Source organism: Amblyraja radiata, chromosome 13 (genome assembly GCF_010909765.2).
Source record: "Amblyraja radiata isolate CabotCenter1 chromosome 13, sAmbRad1.1.pri, whole genome shotgun sequence".
NCBI lineage: Eukaryota > Metazoa > Chordata > Chondrichthyes > Rajiformes > Rajidae > Amblyraja > Amblyraja radiata.
The window spans coordinates 1368804-1382162 of NC_045968.1; the positions used below are offsets into that span (position 1 = coordinate 1368804).

The window sequence follows — 13359 nt, forward strand, 5'->3', positions numbered from 1 at the left end:
GATATGGGGAGATGGCAGGAACGGGGTACTGATTGTGGATGATCAGCCTTGATCACATACTCCTGCACCTATTGTCTATCTCTTCAGGCAGCTTATACACCCACTATGTGAAAAGGTTACCCCTCGGGTTCCGATTTAATCTTTCCCCCCAAATCTCGAAGGTTTTGTGCATTATGCAAGAGAATATGGAAGAAACACATTGTTAAATAACGTGACTTATTCAAGCATATTTTACAAGTATATTTTCATAAAGGAGGGGGGTGGGAGGGGTATGAGTCAATTCCCCACAACCAATAAATACACCACTAATTCCATAATGTGCAAAACATGATAACATCTCACAGGATACCCTCAAACAATATATTCACACTGTACCATCCAAGGAGATATCTGGCCAAAGGTTCAGCAGCTTTGTCATTGATAATAAAGGCTGCACCTTAAAAATAGCCCATGAAAATGATATTCTGCCAAACCAGTAACTTGTATGTGAAAGACAAGGAGCAGCATAAATTAATTATGGTGGCGCAGTGACGTTGCGGGAGAGATGCTTCCTTACAGCGTCAGCGACCCGGGTTTGATCCTGACTATGGGTGCTGTCTGTATGGAGTTTGCATGTTCTCCCCGTAACCTGCATGAGGTTTCTCCAATATCCTCGGTTTCCTCCCACATTTTAAAGATTACGTTAATTAGGTCTGTAGGTTAATTGGCTTGGTGTAAACGTAAAATTGTCCCTAGTGTGTGTGCGTGCGTGCGTGTGTGCGTGTGCATGTGTGAATGCGCGTGTGTGGGTATGTGTGTGTGTATAGTGTGTGTGTGTGTGTAGTGTGTATGTTTGGTGTGTGTGTTTGTGTGCGTGTGTGCGTGCATATGCGTGTGTGTTCGTGTGTGTGTGCGCGTGTGTGTTCGTGTGTGTGTTCGTGTGTGTGTGCGCGCGTGTGTAGGATAGTGTTAGTGTGCAGGGATCGCTGGTCGGTGCGGACTTGGTGGGCCAAAGGGCCTGTTTCCGCGCTGTATCTCAAAAACTAAAAACTGAAACTAAAATTATGAATAAACCCGAATAAAATACACAGATCTGACTTGACAATCCACATTGCAGATATGCAAATAATGTGCTTCTGAATTCACAAAAACTAATTTATAACCAAACTAATTTTAGAAAACTGAATGAAAGGGTTTTATTTTGCTTAATTGATTGTTACTAATTTCATCTTCCCTTCAGATATTTTTTGCCCGACAGCAAAAAAGTCAGTTCAGTAAATTTGAGATAGTTTGGAACATAGGTGCAAAGTTAAGCTGGAAACATCCACAGTTACACATGGAGTCATCTGCTTCTGTGCTGTTGGTAACTGATAATCCTTCTACCGATTTCTCAGATTCTGCCTCAGTGCAGGTTTCCATTGCTGTATTTGTTATCAATTGAATCTTTTCATTATCATTCCTTTCACTTATTACATCGGTCAGTTCTGCTTGTTCTAATTTCACTTTGTTGCTACTCTGACTTATTGTGTTCTCTGCTCTTGTTTCTTTGCTGCTTTTAATATTTATTTCACCTGACTTGTCACCTACAGTTGGTTTGTCCCTATTATCTACCACAGTTTCAGTCTGGTTTCTGCCATCTCTTGTTCTTATCATTTCATCTCTGTTTTTTGCTGGTGTACGATTCTTGCCTGGAGGACCTTGTAAATTTGGATAGAAAGTTTCATCGCTCTGTTGACCTCTGTTACCTCCATCACATATTCGTTGCGTCTTGATCCTTTGAGCTTTTGCATCTGTATCAGTGTCCCCAACAGATTCTAGAAATATAATAGTGAATGGCATAAATACACCTTTACATAATAATTACATGGCTAAACAGTAATTAAACTGCATAACACGAATATTCAAGATGGGCAAAGGCTGGTAATTCTAAACTAGGCACTGCACCCCTGCCCCACTATTCATCCCTCTCTTCCCTGTGTCCCACCTGGATACACACCCATTTCTTCCTTTCCCCTTCTCCCCGCCCCCTTCCATCTATATTTTGAGTCTCGAACTGAACTGTCACTCCAGAGATGTTGTCTGTCCCGCTGAGTTACTCCAGCTTTGTGTCTATATTTTTATACATTTCTTCCACTAGATTCACATTTCTAGCCTTTTCTATACTTATCTCTTTATCTCACACTTTTTGTCATTTCATCTCTGGTCTTTGTCTGACCGACTCCCTTTCAAAACCCCCACCTCATCTGCATCCACCAGTCACTTGCCAGACTTTGTCCTGCCCCCACCTCTCCCCACTACTACAAATAGTCTGAATAAGGTTCCCGGTCTGAAACATCACCTATCCATATTCCCCAGTGACCTACTGAGTTACGCCTCCACTGTGTGTCTTTTTAAAAAATTGTTAATTATCTTACCTTGCAAGGTGGAAGAGATTAATAGGAGATTAATTTTAATATTACCTCACACACATTAGTTTAGTTCCACAGCATGGTAACTGGCCCTTCGGCCCATCGAGTCTGTGCCGTCCAGTGATCTCCGCACAATAACACTATCCTACACACACTAGTGACATTTTACATTTATACCAAGTCAATTAGCCTACAAACCTGAGATAGACACAAACTGTCTGGAGTTACACAGTGGGACAGGCACCATCTCTGGAGAGAAGGGAAGATTTCATAAAACTGTGCGAATGTGAACTCAAATTAACTCAATGGGGATGTGACCGCATTTAACTTGAGTGAAGAACTGCTATCCCATCTAGCTTTTTTATCAAAACCAAATGAATCTGTGGTGTATCTGTGGAATTCATTGCCACAGAAGACTGTGGATATTAAAGTAGGATGTCAGGGGTTATGGGGAGCAGGAAGCAGAGGGAAAGATAGATCAGCTATAGTTGAATGGCAGAGTAGACCTGATGGGCCAAATGGCCTAATTCTACTCCTAGCACTTGTAAACTTATGCTGGAACAACTAAATGAAGGGTCCCAGACTTGACATATTGAATGGTTCACCTCGCACAAATGCCGCCTAATCTGCTGAATTTTCCAACTGGCTCTGTTTTTATTTTCAGATTTCCTGTACCAGCAGTTTTAAAAATTTGCATACTTGTATCTGGGAGGAAGGGCAAAGAGGCATCCTTAATGCGAGTAAAGAAAAAGCTTTGGGCTGAGAAGACAAGACATAAAAATTAAACTACTTGGTGTTGAACTTCCTTCAGTAGTATCTAGCAGAATCTATCCACCCCCCAAACCCCTCTCCAGTCATTTTCCTCTTTGTGTTATGGATGGGGCAACTGAGCAGCTGCATGGGTGTCAGGGGTTATGCACACAAGGCAGGAGAATGGGGTTAAAAGGGAAAGATAGATCAGCCATCGTTGAATGGCAGAGTAGACCTGATGGGCCGAATGGCCTAATTCTGCTATAATGATGAACACATGTCGAGGAAGTCATAGAATGAATGGATTCTGCATTTTCTCCAAATTTCAATGGGTCCCCTATTGCTTTCCTAACTCTTTATTCCATCTACTCCAGCCAGGGTAGAATTGGTGTGGTCCTCAAATGCTGCCCCACTTGCCTCCACATTCAAGGAATCACCCTCCGTACCCCTTCACCACATTGGACATGACGTCAACAACATACAAACCGTGCCTTCTTCAAGCAGTCTACTCTCCCTGGATTAGTTTTCTGTTTACACCAACACGCACTCTCCCTGTGAAATCTTCCAATGCAATCTCAAGGGGATGCAACACCTGCCCTTCAACGCCATCCCTTCCAACCATCCCCAGATTCAAACCCTCCACGCTGCTGAACCAGCAATTCACGTATCGTTTCCACTCTGTCGAATTGCAGTCACTTCTCATGATATGATCTTGTCTATGTTTGAGAAGCCATGTGCAGACTGGGTGGAACCAGCAGGTGTTGAACAGTGCAGCCCCCGACAGTGGCACTGAGTTTCCCATTGTCTGTCACCGCAATGATTCGTCCCATTTAGTGTCTGACTTCAATAACACACCGTTCCAATACCACAAAACATAAAGTCAGAGAACAGTCTCTCATCTTCCGATGCGGCACTCTGCAGCCCCCAGGATTTAACACAGATACAACAGTTTAGATATGCAGAAACAAAGAACTGCAGGTGCTGGTTAATACACTAAATGGAGTAACTCAGCAGATCAGGCAGCATCCCTGTTGAACATAGATAGGTGACTTTCTGGGTCGAGACCCTTCTTCAGATAACTACAGTATGTAAGAGAATGGGCGAAAAGGCCAATAAGGTGAAACATTGGTTTGGTCACAGCATGGTTTGGGAACAGCTCCATCCAAGTTCGCAAGTAATTGCAGAGAATTGTGGACGCAGCCCAGACCATCACACAAAGCAACCTCCCTTCCATCAACCCTATTTACACCTCACGCTGCCTCGGCAAGGCTACCAGCATTATCATGGATTAGTCTCACCCTGGTCACTCCCTCTTCTCCCTTCCATCAGGCAAGAGGAACAGGAGAAAAAACACAAACCTCAAGATTCAGGAACAGCTTCTTCCCAGCTGCTATCAGGCAACGGAACCATTCTATCAACAGCTAGAGAGTGGTCCTGAGCTACTATCTACCTCATTAAAGACCCTAGGACTCTTTAATTGAACTTTCCTGGACTTCATCTAGCACCAAATGTTATTCCCTTTGTCATGTATGTGTACACTATGGATGGCTTGATTGTAATCATGTATTTCTGCTGACTGGTTAGCACATAACAAAAGATTTTCACTGTACCTCACGCTTGTGATCTCATACCTACAAATCTGTTAGTGAGGGAGTTCCAGGATTTTGATCCAACAGCTGTGAAGGAACAGCGATATATTTCCAAATCAGAATGGTGTGTGGCTTGCAAGGAATTCCAATTGATGGGATTCCCACCCTTTTGCTGCCCTTGCCCTTCTAGTTGGTAGAGGTCATGGATTAGGAAGGTGCTGACCAACAGACTCTCGGCAAGTTGCTGCAATGCAACCCATAGATGGTACAAAGTGCTGTGACTGGACACTGGTGGTGGAGTGAGTGAATGGTTTGCATGGGGTGCCTGGCAATTGGGCTATTTCCTATCTGGTGTCATTGCTTCTTGAGTGTTGTTGAAGCTGCACTCTTCCAGGCAAATGGAGAGTATTCCATCACATTTCTGACTTGAGCCTTGTCGATGGTGAACAGGTTTTGTTGAGTTTGGAGGTGGATTATTCACCACAGTATTCCTAGACATAGTGTATGCCGTAAACTACTCCAGCTCAGTTGCCTGCTCAATGGTACTCTCCAGCATATTGATAGCGAGGGATTTGGTGATGGGAATGACTCTGAATGTCAGGATGATAGCTGAACATTCTCTTGTTGAATATCATCATTGCCCGTCACTAGTTTTGTGGTAATGTTACCTGCCTAGATAGTGTCTAGGTGTTGCTGCATTTAGAATGTGAACAGCTTCATTATTGCTGAATAAAAACCTCAATGGCATTGTGAAAAAACACTTACCTTCCATGATGTTGGCTTTCTCCTTTCTGTACATTAACAAATATGCTGTAGATGATCTGTAGTTAAAATACATAAATGGTTCAAGTTAGATCTTGGTATATTCTATTCTGCAGAGATCTGGCATAGATCACAAGAAACTCAGCGAGCAACTGAGTGCACAGTGGTAGAGATACTGCCTCACAGCACTAAAGGCCCGGGGTTCGATCCTGACTTTGGGTGCAGTCTGTGCCAAGTTTGCACATTCTCCACATGATCCTGTGGGTTTCCTGTAGGTGTTCCAGTTTCCTCCCACATCCCAAAGCCATGCAGTTTTGTATGTTAATTGACATCTGTTAATTGCCTTCCGCACGTGGTGAGTGGCTACAAAAGTGGGATAGCATGGAACTAGTGTGAATGGGTGACTGATGGCTGGCAAGGACTGTGTGGGCCAAATGGCCTATCCCTGTAACTCTAAATTAAACAACATCAAAACTGCATCTGTACCTTATGCAGGGCACCCCATTGCCACGGCACGCTTCATAAACAAAGTCTTCCACCTGTAAAAGTGTTAGTCCATTAATTTCACAGATAATGTCAGATAAAGTATTTTGGTTTAAACAATCCAAAGACAGAACATTGTTGAAATTTTCAAAAAATGTTAAACTGCACAAAAGTACCAGAAATCTTTGGTGTAGACTGAGAAAAAGTCAGAGGAAACTGACACAAAATGTGACTCAATCAGAGACATAGATTTGGATCAAAACACTAAATGCAGAAGGAACTCAATGGGTCTAGCAACACCTGTGGAAGGGTCGGGAACCTTCTTCAAACTAATTGAAGCAGGAAGAAGCTGGAAGGTGGGGGTAGGACAAAGCCTGGCGATTGATTGTAGTCTGAAGAAGGGTCTCAATCCAAAACATCACCCATTCCTTGTCTCCAGAGATGCTGCCTGTCCCACTGAGTTACTCCAGTTTTTTGTGTGTCTCTTCGGTTTAAACCAGCATCTGCAGTTCCTTCCTACACAATAGATAGGTAGATGCAGGTGAAGGAAGTTTGATTGGCAGATACGTGAACAAAAGGCTAGATATGAAAAGGCGACAAAAGGGTGTCAGATAAGCATAGAAGAGGAGAGAAATATAAATACGTGGAGATTTGTTGATTTACCCCAGCACTTTGTATTCAATGCAAGATTGCTACATCTGTAGTTCATTGTGTCCAATTGAGAGAGTTGGTAGAACCATAATATGTGGAGACTGCAACGTTATTGGATGTTGTGGGAAAATGGTCCCACAATTTCACATTTACGAAAACAATAGTGAAAGGCTTGGATAGAGTGGATGTGGAGAGGATGTTTCCGCTAATGGGCAAGTCCAGGACTAGAGGCCATAGCCTCAGAATTAAAGGATGTACTTTTAGAAAGGAAATAAGGAAAAGTTTCTTTTGTCAGAGGGTGGTGAATCTGTGGGATTGTCACAGACAGCTGTGGAGGCCAAGTCAATGGATATTTTTAAGGGGGAGATTGACAGGTTCTCGATTAGTAAGGGTGTCAGGGGACTTGGAGCAAAGCTAGGAGAATGGGGTTGATAGGGATAGATAAATCAGACATGATTGAATTGCGGAGTTGACTTGATGGGCCAGTAGGCTTAATTCTGTTCCTATAACATGAACTACACAGAGAATCTCAGATAAATACAACATTTGATATCTGTGGCCCAACTCACTGCCTCTTACAGTGGAATAATGGCACTACGAGATTCCACTGCATCTCCAGTGCGGAAGTATCTACACTGCATCTGCAGCCCACTATATTCATTTAGAGTCAAATAGGTGCCAAGTAGCATATAGATATTACAGAATGACAACTGAAGTTAACTTTTAACCTTCCCATCATGCTTCTTAGAATTGGTGCAATATAATCAAAATGAATTCTGTAACTTCATCCTATGCAATATGTGCAAAACAATGTAGAAACAAATAGCTGCAAATGCTGGCTTATGCCAAAGGGGAAAAGGATAAGGTGGTGTTTTAGGTCAGGACCCTTCCTCAGACTGAAGAAGGGCCCTGACCCAAACCATCACCTATCCTTCTCCTCCCGAGATATTGCCTGACCCGCTGAGTTACTCCAGCACTTTGTGTCTAATTTTGCCCGAAATGATTGTCAACTATTAATTTTTGGATGCATTTTGGAATATCTAAATGGACTGATAATTTGTTCTAAAAATCACGACACTTTTCTCAACAAAGGCAAAATAAGACTTACCTCAGCGACATGTGAATCATCAAAGCAGTACCATTTACTGGAGGATTCTGGTCTAATGTGAGCAACATAATGGCCACCACCAAATTCTCCAGCGTGATTGCAGATTGCAAACAGGTTGTACGTTGTGTCATTCTGAAGGGAGATTGGCAACAATTTAAGAAAGCAAAATATGTCACACTTTAAAATTAAAAACATTTTTTCACCAATGTATTCCTGTGCAATTAGTAGCGATGTTACAATACCTGCCTTCAGCGGCGCTGCAGTTCTGCCACTGGTCGTGTGCGCAACTTTAGCGCCTTTGTGGGGGGGGGGGGGGGCAGGATTATAGATGAGGCTCTCATCCATTATAGATGAGGCTCTCACTAGGGTCTCCTCGATATCCCACAGCTCCGTTCTTACTCCCCCTCCCCTCTCTCATAACAAGGACAGTCCCCCTTGTCCTCACCTTCCATCCTATCACCTGTCGTATATAACGTGTAATCCTCCAATATTTTCGCCACCTGTAAATAAATCCCACTACTAACCATATAGAAACATAGAAACATAGAAATTAGGTGCAGGAGTAGGCCATTCAGCCCTTCGAGCCTGCACCGCCATTCAATATGATCATGGCTGATCATCCAACTCAGTATCCCGTACCTGCCTTCTCTCCATACCCTCTGATCCCCTTAGCCACAAGGGCCACATCTAACTCCCTCTTAAATATAGCCAATGAACTGGCCTCGACTACCCTCTGTGGCAGAGAGTTCCAGAGATTCACCACTCTCTGTGTGAAAAAAGTTCTTCTCATCTCGGTTTTAAAGGATTTCCCCCTTATCCTTAAGCTGTGACCCCTTGTCCTGGACTTCCCCAACATCGGGAGCAATCTTCCTGCATCTAGCCTGTCCAACCCCTTAAGAATTTTGTAAGTTTCTATAAGATCCCCTCTCAATCTCCTAAATTCTAGAGAGTATAAACCAAGTCTATCCAGTCTTTCTTCATAAGACAGTCCTGACATCCCAGGAATCAGTCTGGTGAACCTTCTCTGCACTCCCTCTATGGCAATAATGTCCTTCCTCAGATTTGGAGACCAAAACTGTACGCAATACTCCAGGTGTGGTCTCACCAAGACCCTGTACAACTGCAGTAGAACCTCCCTGCTCCTATACTCAAATCCTTTTGCTATGAAAGCTAACATACCATTCGCTTTCTTCACTGCCTGCTGCACCTGCATGCCCACTTTCAATGACTGGTGTACCATGACACCCAGGTCTCGCTGCATCTCCCCTTTTCCTAGTCGGCCACCATTTAGATAATAGTCTGCTTTCCTGTTTTTGCCACCAAAATGGATAACCTCACATTTATCCACATTATACTGCATCTGCCAAACATTTGCCCACTCACCCAGCCTATCCAAGTCACCTTGCAGTCTCCTAGCATCCTCCTCACAGCTAACACTGCCCCCCAGCTTCGTGTCATCCGCAAACTTGGAGATATTGCCTTCAATTCCCTCATCCAGATCATTAATATATATTGTAAATAGCTGGGGTCCCAGCACTGAGCCTTGCGGTACCCCACTAGTCACTGCCTGCCATTGTGAAAAGGACCCGTTTACTCCTACTCTTTGCTTCCTGTTTGCCAGCCAGTTCTCTATCCACATCAATACTGAACCCCCAATGCCGTGTGTTTTAAGTTTGTAAACTAATCTCTTATGTGGGACCTTGTCGAAAGCCTTCTGGACCATCTTCTGGACCATCTTCACCCCTTTCCGCTTTCCACAGAGACTGTTCCCTCTGTAACTCCCTGGTCAACTTGTCCCTTCCCACCCAAACCACCCCCTCCCCAGGTACTTTCCCCTGCAACTGCAAGAGATGCAACACCTGTCCCTTTACCTCCCCCTCGACTCCATCCAGGGACCCAAACAGTCTTTCCAAATGAGGCAGAGGTTCACCTGCACCTCCTCTAACCTCATCTACTGTATCCGCTGCTCCAGGTGTCAACTTCTCTACATCGGCGAGACCGAGCGCAGGCTTGATGATCGTTTCGCTGAACACCTCCGCTAAGTCTGTCTTGACCAAGCTGATCTCCCGGTTGCCCAGAACTTCAAATCCCCCTCCCATTCCCAATCTGACCTTTCTGCCCTGGGCCTCCTCCATTGTCAGAATGAGGCCCAGCGCAAATTGGAGGAACAGCACCTCATATTTTGCTTTGGTAGTTTACACCCCAGTGGTATGAACATTGACTTGTCTAACTTCAGATAGCCTTTGCTCTCTCACTTCATCCCCCCCCCCCACCCCCCTTTCCCAGTCCTCCCACTAGTCCCAATGTCTCTGCCTACATTCTTGCTTTGTCCTACCCCCTCCCTGACATCAGTCTGAAGAAGGGTCACGACCCGAAACGTCGTCAATTTGTTTTGTAATAATTTGCCCACCTGACCACCCTGTAATTATTTGGGCTACATCCCTCTTTCTAAAGAACAATGCCATGTTGGCACTCCTCTAGTTCTCCAATTACAGATATGTAACCAAAGATGATCAGAAAATAATGGTTAGACCTCATACACTCTTTACCAAGCTCTGCTCTAAGATCTTTGCTCTTTACTGTCCCACCTGGTGTTACACTTACTGCTCCCCTTCCCCTACAACCCTTTTGTCTCAAACCTTCTGTGTTAATCTCTGGCCATTGTTCCAACCATCTGCCTATTACAAGAAAACCCTTGCCTAAACTCCCCCATTATCTGCCTCTCCTTCCTCCCAAAATTCTCCCCCCCCCCACCCCCCACCATCACATTCAGTTTGAAGAAGCGTGCCGACCTGAAATGCCAACTATCCATGTTCTCCAGAGATGCTGCCTCACCCGTTGAGTTACTCCAGCACATTCTGTCTTTCTTTGTATTCTTGGCATTTCCATTTATAAGATGATGGACCTGTTAATATTGTTTCTCTTTATGTTTATCATATCCACTACCTCATTCTCTTTCTCCATAATGTTGATGCAGTGTCATCCATCTCTGTTGGAGGCAACCATAAGGTTCTCATTTAGAATTGTATGCAAGACTCTAGGTTACCTTATCGGCCTCTTATAGATCATTCTTTTTCCCTTTGAATCCTCCTTCCTTTTAAATATCTGAACTCATCTTAGGACGTTCTCGATTCATCGTGTTTCGATCACCTTACCTCAGGGTTTACTCTGGGTTCTGAGCTTCTGCCTCGTTTCGATCCCCCCAAAGACTGTTGCCTTGATAAATTTGCCTCTTCGGGTTCCTATAAAGAAAATGTTATACAGATCAGTTCATTAAATAGTAATAACATTTTACATTCTATTTGTTAGGATGAAAAATCCTATGAAATATCTCTGAATATTGTGCAACATTACAAAATGTCAAACTGACCGCTCGAGAAAATATATTTTTTCTACCAACTCTGTATTTTCTTACTTTCTATTTTCATTCGTCTGCATTTTCCGTCCTCCTCTCTAGGCTTCCCATTACATTCAGCTCAAAGTATTGGTGGCTGGCTTACATTATTTGTCTTATCCTATCCTGTATGTTCCCTGCCTATACTGGCAGGGAACATAAAAACTGACTGCAAAAGCTTTTATAGATATGTGAAGAGAAAAAGATTAGTTAAAACAAATGTAGGTCCCTTGCAGTCAGAAACGGGTGAATTGATCATGGGGAACAAGGACATGGCAGACCAATTGAATAACTACTTTGGTTCTGTCTTCACTAAGGAAGACATAAATAATCTGCCGGAAATAGCAGGGGACCGGGGGTCAAATGAGATGGAGGAACTGAGTGAAATCCAGGTTAGCCGGGAAGTGGTGTCAGGTTAATTGAATGGATTAAAGACCGATAAATCCCCAGGGCCAGATAGGCTGCATCTCAGAGTACTCAAGGAAGTAGCCCCAGAAATAGTGGATGCATTAGTGATAATTTTTCAAAACTCTTTAGATTCTGGAGTAGTTCCTGAGGATTGGAGGGTAGCTAATGTAACACCACTTTTTAAAAAGGGAGGGAGAGAGAAAACGGGCAATTACAGACCAGTTAGTCTAACGTCGGTAGTGGGGAAACTGCTAGAATCAGTTATTAAAGATGGGATAGCAGCACATTTGGAAAGTGGTGAAATCATTGGACAAAGTCAGCATGGATTTATGAAGGGTAAATCATGTCTGACGAATCTTGTAGAATTTTTCGAGGATGTAACTAGTAGAGTGGATAAGGGAGATGTGTTATATCTGGACTTTCAGAAGGCTTTCGACAAGGTCCCACATAAGAGATTAGTATACAAACTTAAAGCACACGGTATTGGGGGTTCAGTATTGATGTGGATAGAGAACTGGCTGGCAGACAGGAAGCAAAGAGTAGGAGTAAACGGGTCCTTTTCACAATGGCAGGCAGTGACTAGTGGGGTACCGCAAGGCTCAGTTCTGGGACCCCAGCTATTTACGATATATATTAATGATTTGGACGAGGGAATTGAATGCAACATCTCCAACTTAGCGGATGACACGAAGCTGGGGGCAGTGTTAGCTGTGAGGAGGATGCTAGGAGGCTGCAAGGTGACTTGGATAGGCTGGGTGAGTGGGCAAATGCATGGCAGATTCAGTATAATGTGGATAAATGTGAGGTTATCCACTTTGGTGGCAAAAACAAGAAAGTAGATTATTATCTGAATGGTGGCCGATGCAACGAGACCTGGGTGTCATGGTACACCAGTCATTAAGGCAGTGAAGAAGGCGAATGGTATGTTAGCATTCATAGCAAAAGGATTTGAGTATAGGAGCAGGGAGGTTCTACTGCAGTTGTACAGGGTCTTGGTGAGACCACACTTGGAGTATTGTGTACAGTTTTGGTCTCCTAATCTGAGGAAAGACATTCTTGCCATAGAGGGAGTACAGAGAAGGTTCACCAGACTGATTCCTGGGATGTCAGGACTTTCATATGAAGAAAGACTGGATAGACTCGGTTTGTACTCGCTAGAATTTAGAAGGTTGAGGGGGGATCTTATAGAAACGTACAAAATTCTTAAGGGGTTGGACAGGCTAGATGCAGGAAGATTGTTCCCGATGTTGGGGAAGTCCAGAACAAGGGGTCACAGTTTAAGGATAAGGGGGAAATCTTTTAGGACCGAGATGAGGAAAACATTTTTCACACAGAGAGTGGTGAATCTCTGGAATTCTCTCCCGCAGAAGGTAGTTGAGGCCATTTTGTTGACTATATTTAGGACGGTGTTAGATGTGGCCCTTGTGGCTAAAGGGATCTGGGGGTATGGAGAGAAGGCAGGTACAGGATACTGAGTTGGATGATCAGCCATGATCATATTGAATGGCGGTGCAGGCTCGAAGGGCCGAATGGCCTACTCCTGCACCTATTTTCTATGTTTCTATGTTCCTTGACATTCTAGGTCCAACTCATGAAACCGATGGGAAATATTGAAAGGAGTGCACTGCCTTCAAAATCTACCCATCAATCGCTGTCTGCCCCAATGAGAATGAATTTAAATACCTCACATTGACGTCAGCAGGCAATTTCATAATCGACAGAACTGGAGCAGAAGAAATGATCCTCAATCCTAATGGACTGCCGAAGGGAACATCAAGAGACGACTTTGCAGATTTCCTCATGAGCAAAGCGTCCGCAAGCCAAGCT

General features: G+C 43.8%; 2 protein-coding genes across 15 annotated transcripts in view; one reads left to right on the plus strand and one right to left on the minus strand.

Moving 5' to 3' along the window:
* The window catches only part of LOC116979533 (ABC transporter F family member 4-like), a 47950-nt gene extending 35755 nt beyond the window's left edge, over positions 1–12195 (plus strand). For all 14 annotated transcript variants that reach the window (XM_033031075.1, XM_033031069.1, XM_033031082.1 and 11 more), the window contains 2 exons: positions 5222–5226; positions 12183–12195. The gene's annotated coding sequence lies outside the window, so the exon portion shown is untranslated. The remainder of the gene's footprint in view (positions 1–5221; positions 5227–12182) is intronic.
* On the minus strand, positions 1151–13334 carry LOC116980109. Its single transcript, XM_033032218.1, has 6 exons — positions 13221–13334; positions 10886–10972; positions 7731–7862; positions 5975–6027; positions 5492–5547; positions 1151–1793 (listed from the first exon to the last, which is right to left on the minus strand). The coding sequence occupies exons 1-6, from the start codon at positions 13332–13334 to the stop codon at positions 1246–1248; spliced, it is 990 nt and encodes a 329-aa protein (XP_032888109.1). The 3' UTR covers positions 1151–1245.
* Positions 13335–13359: the final 25 nt, after the last annotated feature.